Source organism: Scyliorhinus canicula, chromosome 17 (assembly GCF_902713615.1).
Source record: "Scyliorhinus canicula chromosome 17, sScyCan1.1, whole genome shotgun sequence".
Lineage (NCBI taxonomy): Eukaryota > Metazoa > Chordata > Chondrichthyes > Carcharhiniformes > Scyliorhinidae > Scyliorhinus > Scyliorhinus canicula.
The window spans coordinates 32,509,478-32,528,682 of NC_052162.1; the positions used below are offsets into that span (position 1 = coordinate 32,509,478).

General features: G+C 46.6%; 1 protein-coding gene across 2 annotated transcripts in view; it reads right to left on the reverse strand.

Moving 5' to 3' along the window:
• The window catches only part of kdrl (kinase insert domain receptor like), a 218,345-nt gene that overhangs the window by 35,445 nt on the left and 163,695 nt on the right, over nt 1–19,205 (reverse strand). For both annotated transcript variants that reach the window (XM_038775502.1, XM_038775503.1), the window contains 7 exons: nt 18,401–18,505; nt 10,685–10,798; nt 6,710–6,798; nt 5,174–5,336; nt 3,052–3,149; nt 1,694–1,816; nt 1,482–1,593 (listed from right to left, as the gene is read on the reverse strand). In XM_038775502.1, the coding sequence (XP_038631430.1) occupies nt 1,482–1,593; nt 1,694–1,816; nt 3,052–3,149; nt 5,174–5,336; nt 6,710–6,798; nt 10,685–10,798; nt 18,401–18,505 (804 nt within the window). The remainder of the gene's footprint in view (nt 1–1,481; nt 1,594–1,693; nt 1,817–3,051; nt 3,150–5,173; nt 5,337–6,709; nt 6,799–10,684; nt 10,799–18,400; nt 18,506–19,205) is intronic.

Sequence of the window (19,205 nt, forward strand, 5' to 3'; positions counted from 1 at the left end):
GGGCGTAATAAATGTCGGGTGGCCCTCGCAGGATTCTCCCAGGCCGCATGGGGAGAGGAGAATTCCGCCCATTGTAGATTGATAATCATACAAGCAGGAAGGTTTACTAGGTTTACCAGGTTTACTAGGGTAGGGGATAATATTTGTTATTTATGGCAAAATTGTAAAAGCATTAAAAAGAAAATTAGCAATCTCCTTATTAAATTAGCAATAAGTAATAACCAGGAAAAAGCAGCCCGCTTGATTGCTCCCCCTTCCACAAACATTCAAACCCTCCACCACGGACCAAAACTGGCAGCCATGCGTACCATTTACAAGATGCTCTGCAGTAACTCACCATGGTTGTTTAGACAGCACCTTCCAAACCCACGGCCACTACCATCCAGAAGGAAAAGAGCAGCAGATGCCTGGGAACCCCACCACCTGGCGATTCCCCGCCAAGTCACTTACCACCCTGACTTGGAAATATCTCACCGTTCCTTCACTGCCGCTGGATCAAAATCCTGGAACTCCCTCCCTACCAGCACTGTGCGTGTACCTACACCTCAGGGACTGCAGCAGTTCAAGAAGGCAGCTCACTGTCACCTTCTGAAGGGCAACTAGGAATGCGCAATAAATGCTGGTCTAGCCAGCGAAGGCCACATCGCATCAATGAATGCCATTTTTTACTTTACATAATGGCACAGTTGATATAGGTTTTCTTAATGATAAATTTTTTTTTTAAAGAGTACCCAATTCATTTTTTCCAATTAAGGGGCAATTTAGTGTGGCCAATCCACCTACTCTGCACATCTTTGTGTTGTTGGGGGGAAACCCACAGCAAACACAGGGAGAATGTGCAAACTCCACACCGACAGCGACCCAGAGCCGGGATCGAACCTGGGACTTCGGTGCCGTGAGGCAGCAGTGCTAACCACTGAGCCACCGTGCTGCCCCGCTTTTCTCAATAATTTTGATAATCTTTCAATTAAAACACCATGCTCAAATCCTCAATTCAGATTAAATGAGTAACTCATCTCTAGGCTTTTGCCACTGACATTCTCCAAAGGTTAAGATTTCTGATAAAATTCCATAAAATGATGAAATCAGATTTTCTAAAACTGTGAACAATGGCATTTAAGCCAGGCATGTGAACCTTTGTTAGTATTGTACATCACAATTTCAAGGCAATATAATTTTCTGTTGTAATTAATTAAATACTCATTGAATCCATGCATTATTAGTTCTATCTGATCCCAAAATATATAGATAGACACACACACATATATATGTATATATATATATATATAGATATCTCTATACAATAGAGTTATGTACAAAATATAAAAAGTAATTGGACACATCTTCTGAGGACTAAGTAATAATATTGAAATTGGCATACAATCCTAATTTTTGACATGCAGCCTCAGGCAACATTAAATCTTAAATGTAAAACTCCAAATTGCTTCCTGATGTTAATTGTTCCTTTTTTCAGGGCTTACCCAAGGAAAATATCTCCCACAGTAGCACTCCAAAAGACCAGACATCACTCTGAGTTGTGTAGATTTTATCAAATATGGATTCTGGTGCCATCCATTTAAGTGGAAGTCGAGCCTGCAAAGATGCACAAGACTATATCAGCCACTGGACAAAGAAACAAGAGGCACCAGTTAATCAACTTCTGTGATCGAAAGCTGGTATCCTGTAAACTTACATCTCCTTTCCGTACATAATCTGGATCTTTGTAAATGTCACGAGCCAGCCCAAAATCACAGATCTTCACAACATTGCTCTCAGACAAAAGGATGTTGCGGGCTGCCAAGTCTCGATGGATGCACTGGAATTAAAATGGAATTATCAGGAGCTTAGAAACAAAGCCCATTATGTTTTTTTTGTTGTATATCTTTTTAATGAACGCTGATTTTAATTTTGGAGGGGGTTTTGTAACTAAAATGGAAGCCAAAATCACTTTGCTAGGTCAATGCCAACACTCACTCTGCTTCCAATGAGAATGAAATTGTAACATGGCTTGCCTCCCTGTGGGGAAATATTAGGCAGTGCTAAGTGCCTCTTTACGGTGTCTTAGTTGAGGCTGAGAATCTCTGCCTGCCACAGGCCTGTCAGAGCATCGCTTTCCCTCCTCAGGTACAACCCTCCAATTATCGGCCACATCAGAATGGGAGTCAATTGATTTCCTTTCCTCTAGCTGTGGTGTAGCGAAGCAATTGCCTGGTGCTTGTAGCTCGCCAGTGGCATGCAAATGACGTAGAATTACATAGAATATAATGCACAGAAACACACTGTTCAGCTCATCTTGTCAGTATTTATACACCACATGAATATTCTATTCCCACTCTACCTCATCATAGACTTAGAACAGTACAGCACAGAACAGGCCCTTCGGCCCTCAATGTTGTGCCGTGCAATGATCACCCTACTTAAACCCACGTAACCCGTATACCCGTAACCCAACAATCCCCCCATTAACCTTACACTACGGGCAATTTAGCATGGCCAATCCACCTAACCCGCACATCTTTGGACTGTGGGAGGAAACCGGAGCACCCGGAGGAAACCCACGCACACACGGGGAGGACGTGCAGACTCCACACAGACAGTGACCCAGCCGGGAATCGAACCTGGGACCCTGGAGCTGTGAAGCATTGATGCTAACCACCATGCTACCGTGAGGCCCCTTCAGCATATCTTTCTACATGTGCTTGTTTCATTTTGAAAACATTGAAACTATTTTCTGCAACTACTTCTGGTGGTAGTGAGTTCCACACTTAAGCCTGGCCCAGGCCTCAAAATTACTCGGATCTCAAACTTGAAAGTTTGGGCCGGCAGATGAATCTTATCCATTCTCCACCTAAAGTAAAATGTGGTGCTCTGTGAGGAGTAAAGGATGTTGAACTCCAATGATTATATGCTGTCTAATTTTATTAAACCTATTTTGACAAGGATATTAATGATTGATGCTGGAAAAAATTGTCTCGGTCAGTACCAAGATAGAATATGCAAAGTCATGTTGAGGGTAAAATCGGTGTTTGCATGAACTGGAAATTAACTTACTTTCCTTGACGCCAAAAATTCCATGCCTTTGGCGACTTGGAAACTGTAACAGATCAGGTCTTCCATAGCCATCGGCCGCTTATATAGATCTTCAGCATCTGTAAAACAGCTCAAGTGTCAGTAACTGAAGAATGGATGTAAATGTAGCATAAGTGCCAATCTTTTATTTTCGATAGATCTTTATCTGCATTGCAGTCAGCAGCTCCTATCTGGATTTGCTTCTCTATATTGTTGGCTGAAATTCAGAATACCTGGTAAAGCACTAGAGCCACTGCACATTCATTGGATTGTCCAGGGGCAGTTGTTCAAAAGTCGTGACTGCTGGTTAAAAGATATTGCGTAAGGGCAATCTCACAGTTGTGCAGTTGCCTCTGACTCACTGTTGTAGTTTAAGGCTTCGGTCAATAGATCTTCCTCAATACCAAAGGAGGATCCACACAGGCTAACTATGTAGGACCCTCATTACTGACTAACAAGAGCTGTTTGTCATTTTTATAAATGACCTGGATGAGGGCGTAGAAGGCTGGGTGAGTAAATTTGCAGATGACACTAAAGTTGGTGGAGTTGTGGACAGCGCGGAAGGATGTTTCAGGTTACAGAGGGACATAGATAAGCGGCAGAGCTGGGTTGAGAGGTGGGAAATGGAGTTTAATGCAGAAAAGTGTGGGGTGATTAATTTTGGAAGGAGCAACAGGAAGACAGAGTACTGGGCTAATGGTAAGATTCTTGGTAGTGTGGATGAGCAGAGAGATCTCGGTGTCCATGTACATAGATCCCTGAAAGTTGCCACCCAAGTTGATAGGGTTGTTAAGAAGGCGTACGGTGTGTTACTTTAATTGGTAGACGGATTGAGTTTCGGAGCCATGAGGTCATGTGGCAGCTGTACAATACTCTGGTGCGGCCGCATTTGGAGTATTGCGTACAGTTCTGGTCGCCGCATTATAGGAAGGACGTGGAAGCTTTGGAACGGGTGCAGAGGAGATTTACCAGGATGTTGCCTGGTATGGAGGGAAGATCTTATGAGGAAAGGCTGAGGGACTTGAGGCTGTTTTCATTAGAGAGAAGAAGGTTAAGAGGTGACTTAATTGAGGCATACAAGATGATCAGAGGATTATATAGGGTGGACAGTGAGAGCCTTTTTCCTCGGATGGTAATAGCTAGCAGAGGGGACATAGCTTTAAATTGAGGGGAGATAGATATAGGACAGATGTCAGAGGTAGGTTCTTTACTCAGAGAGTAGTAAGGGTGTGGAATGCCCTGTCTGCAACAATAGTGGACTCGCCAACATCAAAGGCATTTAAATGGTCATTGGATAAACATATGGATGATAAGGAAATAGTGTAGATGGGCTTTAGAGTGGTTTCACAGGTCGGCGCAACATCGAGGGCCGAAGGGCCTGCACTGCGCTGTAATATTCTAAGAGCGAGTTGAGAGTTTAAAATTGTATGAAAAGTCCGCAAGGTGCCATCCAGCAACAACACCCTTGCATATTTGCTGGTAGTACGAGGAGAGTCGAAAAGGGTGTAGACACCAGGTGGGCAGGTGGTTAAGATAAAAATCTTCTCTGTCTACCTCATGGAATGGACATAGGTCCTCAGTGCAGAATTGCTATTCCTCTGCACGTCATTGTGGTGTGGCTGGCCTGAAGGTGCTTGATGCTGATATTGGTGCTCAAAATGGAAACATGTCCCATTCCTAAATTCTGTCTTCCCTTATTGTGAGACTCAAACAAGGTTGCTGGAATATATTTGCAACCCTCAAGTGGATAATTCTTGTATGGGTTTGCGAGACAGTATCATCAAAATGTAAGCTTATCGGGATTGTTTACTTCTAATACCATTCAGTTTACTGACAATGGCAATGTGATTATTAATGATAGCATAAAGTACCCAATGCAATTGGATTTGTCTGAGCAGTTTAATGATATTGTAAAGTCCAACAGGATGTTTTGATCCTTTTTTCACGTCTATTTAGAGCGTTTCATGGGGTCACTTGAGTTTATTTGAAAGGAAATTCCCTATTCATACAATACATTTCTCTAGTTTTAGATTTTTAATAGTCTTGCTCGGTTAGTGGAAACAATCGTGGCAATTCAATTATTCCCAATGTAATACAGACATACCTTCCTCTTCCTCTTCCGCGTCACTGTAACTCTTATCTTCCACAAAGCCGGAGCTTGTTGAGCTTCCTGTACTCGCCACGCTTTCCAGTCTTCGCTTTATGCCTTCCAATACTTCGGGGCTGGTCCCATCAAGAAGTCTTTCAGGCTGGTTGTTTTTCTGACACTGGAAATAGACAGCAAGTTTACAGAGAATGCAGGAAAATGCAATATATGGGACCATATGTGATGCACCACGTTGGGCTAATGGCAAAGACTCAGCAACATAATGAATTGACACTGCCTAGATGTGTAACAGCTGAAATATCTTTATGTGTGGTGATCGTGCTTGACTTTAATGGGGTGATGATAAATACAGGACAAGGGCTAAAATTCTCCGGCTATTGGGATACTCTTTTAGCACTGCCAGCGCACACAAGCCTGTGTGTTTCCTGACGGCGTAGAGTTGTTTCAATGGGAAAACCCATTGATAAGCAGCGGAAGAGAGAATCTCGCTGCTAGTGAACGGCGGGTCACCAAGAAATACTCAGCTGGGGGAATTGGAGAATGCAGCCCAAGACCTTTAGATCAGGTTGGTTCGACGTTGACTGCAACTGGATGCAGTGAAGCTAGAAACAGATGTCTGACACAGGAGATAATCCAACACTGTTTTATTTATCTAGTGGACTGCTGTACATGTTCAGCTGTGGGTTGACACTCTACTAATCTAACTGATGAATGAAATGAAATGAAAATCGCTTATTGTCACGAGTCGACTTTAATGAAGTTACTGTGAATAGCCCCTAGTCGCCACATTCCGACGCCTGTTCGGGGAGGCTGGTACGGGAATTGAACCGTGCTGCTGGCCTGCCTTGATCTGCTTTAAAAGCCAGCGATTTAGCCCAGTGTGCTAAACCAGCCCCTCTTACTGGCTTGACCAGACTTACTAGCTACCGCATGGTGATAGTGCTCACTAGCTTGTGCACTCTGACTGTCTCAGTAACTGGGTCCTGAGAGGGGGAGAGTCTTAATGCCCTGTGGGTTTTATAGTGGCGGTGTCCTGTCTGGTGATTGGTTGATGTGTGTTGTGTGTTCATTGGACATCCTGTGAGTCAATCACTGCCTGTCTGCATCTCATGAGTGGATATTATGACAGATAATAGACTCTAATTCACACGATTAAACTGTTTTGTTTTATATTTCTTTTCCTCCTTCCGGTTTTATGATTTTCCACCGTTCCAAGTGGCGTATTGGTAATTGTGTTTATGTTTATATGCAACTTCCTTTTAAAACAAGAACTTGCAAGACATTTCATTTTATCTGATAGTGCACTATGTAAGGCATGCAGTTACTTCAGTGCAGTGATGAATCAATTTTGTTCCAAATCAGTTAAGGACTGTAATAGAATCATGCCGATTGCAAATGAGTTAGCCAGCATGCCGCTAGACAAAATTGTATTCCTAAGGGTATAATAAAAAGGTGCTGTTAGATAAACCATTATCCCTCCGGTTACCAAAGTAGCCTTGAACATTCAATCGTGTACTCAGTTTTTGGCCATACCTTGACTAAAATGAAATCATTTCTCTTGCTCCTGAGGTAATTAGATAGGTTTCCATACTTGCAATATTCCACAATCACCATCACAGGGCCTGGTGAAAAACAAACAAAACAAGTTCCAGCGAACAGCGATTTCGAAACGCATGAGAACTTTTTTTCTTAAATGCACAGAACGTTGCTTTTTTGCACAAGCACGGCAGCAAAAGGAAAACAGTTTAAAACTGGTGACTTCACCGCAAAAAGTTAATTTTTACTAAGAACCTGTTATTCTTGGAAACAGTCCTTGCTTCTGAATTTACAGGTTATGCTTGACGAACATCCACTATAACCTACTATTCATAATGCTGATACGTTAGGAATTGCTTTTCAGAACTCATCAATCCAGGGTGGTATTGGTGCACATTAGATAATAACTAAGTAGTTACTAAATTCATCATTCAATTAATAGCACAGTGTAACCCTCCCAGTACTGATAGAAGGAGTACAAAGAAACAAAAGAGAATCTAACGATCTTCTCGTGATGGGTTTTCTTTCTTTTCTCACTTGACATGACTGAAGTTTAGGCCCTCTCCCAGATGAGAGGATGAAGATAATATTATGCTGCAAATTGCCACCGCAAAGGTCTGTGAAAACGTGGAGTGCTCATCCAGTCCAAAAGCACTGCAGGTGCTGGAAATCTGAATTAAAATTTAAAACACTGGATCTACTCAGTAGACCAGGAGCATCCGTGGAGAGGGAAAAAGAGTTAACTGTCAGAACCTGGAAGTGCCGGTTCTTCATGTGTGCGGTGGATGGTAATCCGATGGGAACAACCAAGTACTTTGCAGCTGGGTTCACCGGACAATGATTAGGAATGGGAACCTTGGCTGATTTTCTTTCCCCGCTCTCTTTAGCTTTTCTCTTACGTCACCGTGCTGCTCAAGGGCAGCACGGTAGCACAGTGGTTGCACAATTGCTTCACAGCTCCAGCGTCCCAGGTTCGATTCCCGGCTGGGTCATTGTCTGTGTGGAGTCTGCACGTTCTCCCCGTCGGTTTCCTCCAGGTGATCCGGTTTCCTCCCACAGGCCAAAGATGTGCGGGTTAGGTGGATTGGGCATGCTAAATTGCCCTTAGTGTCCAAAATGGTTAAGTGGGGGTTACTGGGTTTCGGGGATAGAGTAGATACGTGGGCTTGAGTGCGGTGCTCTTTGTAAGGGCCGGTGCAGACTCGAAGGGCCGAATGGCCTTCTGCACTGTAAATTCTATGAGCTAGTTGAAGCATTTCTACTGCCATGCGGAGATTAAAAAACTCAACACAGACAAGGGACCAGACCTCAAATGTTCCTGGTCCATGTGGCTTATTGCCAGACTGGCCAGACTCCTTTTGTGAAACAAATAAGATGCCATTGTTAACTTTTCCAGTTTGTTTTCGTAGCCTTATCAGCAAGGAAACATGTTTCTGACAGAAGAGATTGAACATGGAATAAAAATAAATTTTAATTGTTGCAATTAATGGCAATTTGATCATTACACAATAAAGAAAACATGGCTAATATTAGTTTATTTAATTAAACAAATAGATCTGGTCGCTCATTTAAGATAGAGATGAGGATTTTTTTCTCCCTCAAAAGGCTGAGAGTCTCTGGAACTCTCTTTCACAAAAAGCTGTGTCTTTGAATCTAGCAGAGCTGGTTAAATTCTTGATTAACAAGAGGGTGAAAGGTTATCGGTAGGTAGGAATGCGGGGTTAAAGTTATAAGCAGATCAGCCATGATCTTATTGAATGACGGATGAGGCTGGGGTGGCTGTGTGGCCTACTCCTGCTCCTAATTCATGGGCGGGATGTACCGTATGTTCATGCCGGTGCATGGGTTTCCCGACGACCAGGGGGTGCTGTCAACGGGAAATCCTCCGTTGCGGGCCACCTCCGCTGCTGAAAAACACATGGTAGGCTGGTGGGAAAATCCTGTCTCATATGTTCATCAGCTTAATGGGCCATGTGGCCTCCTCTGTGCTGTGACCATTTTATAATGTTATAATTGTCTTATAGGAAGAAATGAGTGGTAGCCCTTTTTAGACACAGACTGGGGACTGTGGAGACAGTCTGCACCTGATGCACAAAGACTGATGTTTGACATGAGTTGGTTTTCAGGCCTTACATCTGAATGAGTCTCCTCCCTGCCTTCGCCAACAATAGCCCTCGGGTAAGTTCCATGAAAAGCATTTCTAACTTCTGGTTACTATTGTACAGACCCACATCAACCCTCCCAAGGGACTCCCTTCACACCCTCAAACCACCAGCGGACTCCCACCTCTCCCCGATTAACCCACCCCCAACATGGATTCTACCAGCATCCCTCCACCCCCCCCTGAGGATTCTCGCTCCATGGGCACCCCCAGCCCTGCACGAGACTCCACAACCCATGGCAGTCCTTCCACCCTAGGACTTCCCTTCCCCCACCAACCATGCCCCTTTTCCTCCACAGGACTTCGCCCAACCTCCGACCTCCCCCCACAAAGGCCCAACCCAACTTGACAGCTCCTCCAAGGCCCGAACCAACATGACCTAACCAGACCTACTGCCCTACAGCTCAACCCCAATCCTTCCCCAAGGTCCAACCTGACCAGACTCCCCCCCCCCCCCTCCACCAAGACCTGATCCATATCCTTCCTGCAAGGCCCTCTGATATACCTTCAATTCACTGAGAGGCAGAGAGAGCGAGTGAACAGTAGGCTTTATTAGTCATGAACTTGCCTAGGCAGAGTCAGTAGTACAGACGAATGCTGCCCACAGGCGGCCGGCCTATATATAGCCCCGGTGTGGGCGGAGCCATACCAGGGTTAAAGTACAATACCTGGAAGCAGTTCATATCACCACTTACAGGTCATAGGTTACAATTACGGTATCATGCATGCATTATGGTGAATACATTCACCACACTCTCCCTTCCCTTTCCCCACCAAGGCTCCATGCAGGCCCCTCCTCTCTCCCACTACCAGCCCTGTAAAGGCCCAGTCTGGACCAACTCGCTACAAGGCCCGACATGACTGGACCCGCACCCCCACCCCTGCCCCCACAAGGCTAGGCCCGAATGGGACCCCTCCCCCCCCCGCTCTTCTCCAAGGTCTGGTCTGACCTAACTGACCCAACCCGACCAGATTACCTCCCAACCAGCTCCCCACTTACCACATATTAGCTTGTAAAAGAACTTTAAATCTGGCTTGACCTTTAAAGCTGGTTTACAGCAGCTAGTGCCTTAAAAAGGGGAGCATGACTTACTTATCTTCGACTTTACCACCCTTGACACCAGACCTCGGGGATATGCTGCACGCCCAGATCTCGCCGGTCTATGCTGGAAGGTTGGGTGAGATAGGATTGCTTGGATTTCAAGAACCTTCAAGCGGAGTGGCAATCCGACTCAATTGGCACACCCCACCATTTTGCACGTGTGTTACAGCACTTTCAACCTCACTGTCACTGCTATTCTTGGTAATCAGAATGATGGGAAATGCAACATATAATACAGAACTTCCCTTCAAATTATATTCTTAAAAATTCACGAAAAGAATGTTGGAGCCAGAGGTTCACAAACCAATGTTCTGAAGCTGAATATAACACTTAAAACTGAGTTCCCTGACATGCACAATGTTTAATTTTAGTAAACTGCAATTGTTCAACTGTAGGTTGGTCAGGGACATCCATTATGTGGAGCTGTAGTGAAGCGAACAATACAATACATACAATTGGTTCATTTTACCGTCACTACAGAAAGCCATCATGCTTATCCCAAATTAGGAAAGTGTACATTAGATTGTTGTTCATATGACTTGTGGAGTACGTTCGCTGGGAAGCTCATTAAAACATTCGGTATTAATAGGCTCCAGAGACATTGAGAAATATTTTTGGGTAGAGGAGGGATATTATGAGTAGGTGGCTAGGTTGGAAAATCCATCAAATTCTTGAGTGCTCTAACAGTTGAGGAATTTTCAGTCCTTACCTCCAGGCTTGGTACAGGCTCCGAGCATGTTCACTACATTCAGATGGTGACCAATGTGGATGAGAATTTTCAGCTCTGACATCAGTGCTTTGCATTCATTTGTTGTAGCCCCCTCTGTTAAAGAATGAGATTGAAGTGAATTCATAGAATAGGAAATGTGCTCGGTCTGTCTACAAAGCAGGGTTAAAAAGCCAAGGTTGCAATGCTGTTTTTAGAAGGTTAACAGAACAAGGAAGTGATAAGGTATTAACTTAAGATTTGGCCTTGATCTCATTTCTTCTAATAATAAATATCTTGAGTTAGTCTTATAAACAGGTTATAAGGTCATAAATTCCAAACAATACTTCAACAATACGTGCAGGTAATAAATTAACATTTGGGACATCGAGTGGCCAGAATGTGTTCTTTCTTGTTTGCAGCATAGGAAATTTAAAGGTTTTGAATTCCACAATTTTTTCTGTCTCTTGATCTCTCAGACCCATGTGACACCTGTCCTTAGCGTAACTGGTATACTCCTGATCCTCTGTCCGTGCTGCTCTTAAGCAGAGGATGAGCTGGAAATGACTCAAATGACAAGCCAGCTGTTTAGCCCACTGTGCTAAACCACTGTGCTGCAGTGAGAAGCAATCCCGGGGAGGAATCCTCCGCACCTTCAGGGGCTAGGCTGGCGCCGGAGTGGTTTGCGCCCCGCCTGCTGGCGTGCAACGCCTTTGGCGCCGCGCCAGCCTGGGCCGAAGGCACTCCGCCAGTCGCACATGCGCGGGAGCATCAGCGGTTGCTGACATCATCCAACTGCATGCGCAGGGCGGGGGGGTTCACCTTCGTGCCGGCCATCACGGAGGACCACATGGCCGGCGAGTAGGAAAAGAGTGCCCTCACGGCACAGGCCCGCCCGCGGATCGGTGGGTCCCAATCGCGGGCCAGGCCACCGTGGGGTCGCCCCCAGGGGCCAGATCGCCCCGCTCCCCCCCCCAGGACCCCGGAGCCCGCCCGCACTGCCAGGTCCCGCCGGTAAGGGACCTAGTCTAATTTATGCCGGCGGGACCTGCATAGAACGGGCGGTACTTCGGCCCATCACGGGTCGGAGAATCGCCAGAGGGCCACCGACCGGCGCGGCGCGATTCCCTTCCCTGCCAAATCTCCGGCGCCGGAGAATTCGGTGGCCGGCAGGGGCGACATTCACGACGCCCCCCCCCCCCCCCCGGCGATTCTCCGACTCGGCGGGGTTTTGGAGAATCCCGCCCTTAGTCTCATAATGGGAGAATGCTGCTTGCTGTCCTCACCATCTGCAATTTGAATGAATCAGATACACGAGAGGTTGGTAGAGATGGCTGGCTGGTGGTGTGCAGGCATGGTGAGAAAGTGTGATCGTGAATAATACTTTGTCCTGTATTGATACACTAGCTGTCAGGAATGTGGAACGTTAATGAGTTTAACAGTGAACTTGAGAGGAAATTACATAAAGTTAACAACACTAGCAGGCACCGAGAGAAATAATGAGATGTGAACCTGCTCAGTACTGGATTAGCAGTATAGAAACAGTGAGGTGCGAATGGCCATGTCATAAACATTGTTTACCAGAGACCAGTGGGGCTATACAAACGATAACTTCAAAATCTTGTAAAAGGGATTTGAGTAAGGTAGACAGCAAAATCCATAGAGGGGAATATCAAAGAGATTGGGCGGGATACTCTCCCGGCACCGCCCCTCCCCCGCCTTGTCGGATAATCGTCGGAGGGCGGCGTGAATCCCACGCCCCCCGCCCCGATGCCAGCTGCCGAATTCTCCGGTGCCGGGCTTTTTGGCGGGGGCGGGAATCGCTGATCCCCACGGCGATTCTCCGCCCAGTGATGGGCCGAACGGCCGCCCGTTTGCGGCCGATCCCGCCGGCGTAAATCAAACCAGGTCCATACCGGCGGGACCTGGCTCTACGGGCGGCCTCGGGGGGGGGGGGGGGGGTTGGGGGAGGGGGGGCACGGGGGCCTGGCCCGTGATCGGGACCCACCCGATCCGTGTGCGGGTCTGTGCCGTGGGGGCACTCTTTTCCTCCGCGTCGGCTGGCATGGAGAAGAACCCCCCTGCGCATGTGCTGAGTTGACGCCAGCACACGCTGGCGCTCCCGCCAACTTGCACGCTGGCTGGCGCAGTGCCAACCCCGCTGGTGCCGGCCTAGCTCCTGAAGGTGTGCCAGGCGGCCTGCTGACGGAGTGGTTAACGCCATTCCTCGGCACAGGTACGGCCCGCCCCGCCCCGTAGGGGAGAATCCTGCCCAGTATAACTGCCAGCACCCTCATTGGGGAAGAGGCTCGTTCTCCATCCAACAGCCATACAGACGAGATCCATTTATGATCCAAGCAACAGAGGCCTGTCCCATCTCTCATTTAGAGCCACAGCAGATTGCAGATGTTCTCTTCTAAAAGTTGCAGTTTTGTGCCTTTGCTGATCCTGGAAGGGACTTTTTCCCAGAGTGGGTCACCTAAGCAGTATTGTGTGGTGAGTATTTGATGCAGAGTTACTAAAATTGGATGTTGCTCAGAAAGCCGAACGTCCTAAGTGAGTTCAGGGAACGTGGGTATATTTTGGGAACAAGAAGTAACTTCAGATAAAACAGTGCGTTTAGTTATTCCTATACTTAACTGTCATAGTGTATATTAACCTTTTATCATGTGTTTTTTCTTTTCTTTTACTTCAATAAATATTCTTTATTAATTGTTTATACTATGACTTGACTGGTTCCTTACTAGGTTGTACATTGTTCCTCACATTATTCCTAACAAATATACACCACAAGGAACCAGTGTTTCAAGGTTTCCTTCAGAGTTTGGAGACATTTTCACAGATAGCATCAGTGGGGTTCCCACCACCAGCCTTCATTGGTACTGGAACATTCAGGGTCACCTTGCTGCAGAAAAAATCCTTTGAACAAGAATAAAATAGATAACACTTGAAAGCTTTCCTCATTACCTTTTCGTTGTATTTGTCTAGCTCCTCACCTCCCCAACTTTAAACTATGAGCTACAATTGGTAGATATATCGAGAAGGTTGGGGACCCGCTTTGATTAATCTGTTAGGTTAGATTTTATCACCCTGCAAGGCAGCTCATGCTAAATTTGAAATCCTGCCATTTCCCTTCCAGAGAAACTTGGAAGTGAGTGAAATTGAAATTCGAGCTAAATCTTTTGCAGGATGGTCTGTGCCCTTATATTGCAACAACCCATTTAAAGCCATACTTTACACAAAGCCAGAAATCTCCAAATGATTATATCCTGTTTTGTGAATTATAGAGTAGAATCCACAGATTAAAATAAACAGTTATAGAACTCTCAACACTGGCTTTTATTGGTGGTGCAGCATTTAAATAGTGCTGAAAATAGAGACATGTTGCTGAAGCTTTTCATCTTGCACTCATCAGGACAAATGCAAGAATGCCTAATATCAAATGATTGCAGTACTTTATACAAAGGGTGAAAGAGTGATTTGGCAACATGCCCCTCTTTTCACCCATATTCAAATAATGTGATGCAAAAATTTGAACCGCAGTTTTTTTTTTACATAGAATTTACAGTGCAGAAGGAGGCCATTCGGCCCATCGAGTCTGCACCAGCTCTTGGAAAGAGCACCCTACCCAAGGTCAACACCCCCACCCTATCCCCATAACCCAGTAACCCCACCCAACACTAAGGGCAATTTATCATGGCCAATCCACCTAACCTGCACATCTTTGGACTGTGGGAGGAAACCGGAGCACCCGGAGGAAACCCACACACACACGGGGAGGATGTGCAGACTCCGCACAGACAGTGACCCAAGCCGGAATCGAACCTGGGACCCTGGCGCTGTGAAGCCATTGTGCTATCCACAATGCTACCGTGCTGCCTGATTTTTGTTTGATTTTTTAAAAAGGACGAATGGGGAAGTCCATATTCTCTTGACAAGTTTAAAAAAAGAGCTTGTACTTAAATAGACTTTTCCACATCTTTAGGACCCCACATCAAGGACAGGACACAGCTCTTGGTGACAATCCCACCTTACAATGTGGGGTCCTATACTTAGGCACTGGGCATATTTGAAGAGTGACCCCACTCTGGAAGCCCCCAGACAACCCTGCATGGGTTTGTTTGTCATGGCCCCTGCACGGCTGCTTGGTTAAATACTAGTGGCAGCACGATGAGGCCCTCAAGTGAGCATTACTTGCCCACCTAAGGGCCTAAATTGGGGGAGGGAGGAGGTGCAGGTAGTGCAGGAAGGCTGTCCATGAGCCTTCCCCCATCGACTTGATTGGGGTGGATAGGTGAAGACAGCATGATCCCTACCCACTATCCTCTGATCTGTTTAAATGTGCAATCTGCCATTGGCTGGGGGGAAATTTTAATTCTGTCTCCTATCCATATGGGCAGCTGAATGTCAAAGATCTGCTGGAAACTTTTTTCAGAAGAACAAATGGGGGGGGATTCTTTCACCCCAGGACCAGGCCGGAGAATCTCCGCCCCGACGCTGGGACAGGATTCTCCAGAGAGCGGAGAATCGGCGTCACCATGGTTGGCGCGGCGCCGGTTAGGGGCCGCTCTACCCCCCCCCCCCCCACCCCCCCCCCCCGGCGATTCTCCGCCCGGGATGGATGGGACGAGCGGCCTTACAAAACAACCCGAGTCCCGCCGACGCTGTTCTAACCTGGTCTTACCCGGCGGGACCTCGGCGTGGAAGGATCCGGGGCGTTCTATTGGGGGGGTGGGGGGGGGGGGGGGCGCGACCCTGGGGGGGGGGCCTCCGGTGTGGCCCGGGGGCCCACCGATCGGCGGGTCATCCTCTCGGGCTGGGGTCTCTATTGTTCTGCGCCAGCCTCTGTAGCCCTATGCCATGTTGCATTGGGGCTGGCGCGGAGAAGAGAGATACCGTGCATGCGCGGAAATCGCGTCGGTCCCACTGCGCATGCGCAGACCCACACCGCCATCTGACGCCAGGTTTGGAGCGGGAGTGGCGTGGGTCGCTGCAGTACTGTGCTGGCCCCCTGTAGAGGTCAGAATTGCTGCTCCTGAGGCCACTTTGATGCCGTTGGGAAACACAACGGCGTTTATGACAGCGTCAACACTTAGCCTCAGGATCAGAGAATCCCGCCCATGGTTCTCCCAATGGCCTGCTTAACAATGATCACTCAACCAACACGATCAAAACAAATTAACTGGCGATTCATTCCATTGGTGTTTGTGGGATTTTACTGTGTGCACATTGGCTGTCATGCTTGCCTGGGGCATCAGAGTATGTGGAAGATTTTATATAAATACAAAGGATGCGATCTACCCGAATGGGAACAGAGTCCTGTAGCGCGATTTGCCAGGTGTTTCCTGGCACTCGGAGTGATCTGCGATGCTCCTATGCAGGGAAGGGGAATATTAAGCTGGTGTCCTTCTCCTATTTGCTGTTTCATAACAAATCATCCTTTCGAACCAGCAGAAGTCATTGATGTCTGGGCAGGAGGGATGAAGTATCAAGATATGTGCTGGCCAATCAATAAGGGAAGATAGTGGGCAGAATTCTCTTACAAAAATGGCTCAGTGTCAGGTTCTGACTAAAAATCGATGCATTTCTCCCCAGAACCTTTGACACTTTGTCAAGAAATAAGGGGGGGGGGCAGTGTTCTGCACTGCCATTCTAGCGGCTGGGGACTCACAGACCCAGGAAGCCCAGCTCCATAAGTGGATGGCTGGATGCTATCTTTACCGAGAGCCCTGATCTCAAAGTGCTGTTCAAACCCCTTGCGCTCCTCAGACATCGGGACCTTGACCGACGAGGGGAACACCCTGAACCCTCCTACTCGGAGGGCAATTCTCCCTCTCCCCACTCGTCAATTGCTGGGTTACACTCCCTCAAACACCACACAGGCATTAGGCTGCCCCCCCCCCCCCCCCCCCCCCCCACTCCCCACCCCCGGCCCTCTCCCATCCTTGCTGGCACTGGAGCACGTCATCTGTTTGAAGTCTCCATCTCCCCTCACCTCCCATCGTTACGTCACAACCCGGGGCGTATACACACCTCTGAATCCCTGCGTGGTCATCACAACTGGTTTCTGCTTTTGTAAACTAGTAGTGATTCCCACCAGTGTTAGGTTATACTGGCCGGAGGAGAGCATCTGACAACCCTGAAAGCAATGGTGTCGAGCCGTTTAAAAATATTTAGATCAATTCAAATCCACGATATTCAGGTTCGTGCCCGCGTTGGGCGTGAACCTGATTGCGTCACCAGCGAGGGTGGGGGTGGGGGGAAGATCTGAAACAGAGATCTCGCTGTTCCAAATCCCAATAGTGGGATTTCTGCCTGTGGTGAACGGGCCCAGAAAATTTCACCCATTGTTTCTCATATAAAATACCTTAAGAACCCATTTAGTTAAAATGCCCGCAAAAATGAACAGTTTCCAATGCATTGTTGATGTTCACTTTTTTCGAACAAATTTGACCATTTTTCAGGCAATCTTCTCTCTGCATTGCTTAAATTCTGAAGCAGTGTTATGCATTTATATGTAAACAAAAATAGGATTTGCCTCTGTTTAAAATAATTCATGCAGGAAACAAAAACTGACTGGCTTAGAAATGTCCCACCAAAAGACTTTAAATAATTGAAATTAACTGTGGGGATGTAATTAGGCACGGACATGGATATAAAAATAGTAATGTTCCTGCAGTTCTTCTTTTATGCATATCTCAGTTCCATTGACTTCAATCAAAGTGAACATAATCTAATGCCGGCATAACCTAACGCTGGGGTGTAAAACAAGAAGCAAAAGTGATTCCACCTGTTTTGCAACCCTACCCTGGCCCAGTTTTACCCCTTTCATACCCTTGGCAAAGAAGCTAATTCTATAACATCATTAAACAACGATAACAAAACCTGCCTCCTACTGTAATTGTGGGTGCATCTGTGTTGGAGAATGTGGGTGAGATCAAATGATGAAGGGCTGAATTTTTCCGTTTGGGTTTCGAGCACGACAGCAGACTGTTTTGTGGATTATGAACCTGGGAATGCGTGTGGTGGGATGTCGAGTGCAAAATTCCGGGAGGAGGAAGTTAAGAAGGTGGCCCTGGGAATGCCATCCATTTAGGGTGGCCTGTGTACATGGGGCAGCTAACCAGAGTGCCCAAAGTGAAGTGCAGTCACAGACCCATGACCTAGCACTATCTTGTGGATCCATCTACCGGTGACAAACAATTGGAAACATTTGTCTGCAGATATCGTAAGGTTTGCTAATTTTGTCCTTTAAAATGATCATTTCATATGAATCTCATGGCGCTCCAACCTCTGGCTGTGTTCTTGCCTCTTACGAGTAGACAAGCTGCAGACACACAGCGGTCTCATGCGTCGCTGGCTAAATTCCACAGCCTTCCAAAAATGCCTGCAAATTGCCATTATAAGTAAATACCTCAATTGATTTCCCTCTAATTCTAAGGTGCTGGAGAAAATTCCCATTGACGTGTCCTCCAAAACTTTGGTTGGATGTGTTTTTCCCTTCCAATTTCCCCAGCTCCAAGTTCAGTATCAGTGACTTACTTACTTGAAAAAGGTCTAGTGTGAGACTAGAAGCTGCATCAGCACAACGCCACCCCCCGCCCGGTTAAACATGCAGAAAGTATTTGTAGTTGGATGCACAGTATTTTATAGACAGCTAACTTTAATAATTGTTATATCTCCATGAAAACCATATTTATTGAGGGTGCAGAAACGTACCTTTCAGCATTTTTACAGCCACTGTTTTACAGGTTGAAGATTTATCAATGCCGAAAGCAGATGCCTCCACCACTTTGCCAAATGCACCAAGTCCCAGAGTTTTCCCTGAGCATTAGATAAAGAGAAACAGGTTCAGTTTCCAATGGGTTTTTAAAAACAAAATCAGCCTGTACAACCTTTTACCAGCCAAAAGATACAATTCAGTATGAAAGGTCTGGCAATATCTGAAATGAAGCGAACAATGCTAAGATTTTTAAATTGATTGGATACGATAATGGTTCATTAGTCGATCTAAACAATAAAGTATATGCACGGCTTTGCTTTACCGAAGGTATGGGGTAAAAGCCCTGGGAATGAGGTGAACATTTGGGGTGGATATTCCCCTGAACATTCTTGGGGAGGTTGCCCATTTGAAGGCTGTGCCCTCATTGTCATCAGGACAGTGGGCCATAGCCAGAGATTGAGCATCCTGGGCCAGTTATTGCCTTTGGGCTGGACGAAGGTTGGCCATCATGCTGGAGGGAAAGGTCAATATCTGGGCGTGTGGCGGAGTGTCAATATGGCAGTAGTCTCGGCTGGTTTTGTGGAGGAGTGCTACTCCTCCTCCAGACTTCACATAGATGAAGTGGCACTTAATAATAAGATCGTCTTCAGCTGGGCTGCCAGATAACACAGTCAGTGTGGGCACAGTGCAGTTAAATGTAAATAGCAATCAGAGCCCTAAGTACATATTGTGCTCCAGGCACTCATGTTCCAGTCACTGCCTCCCATACAATGCAAATAACATAACTGGTAGACAGCACTG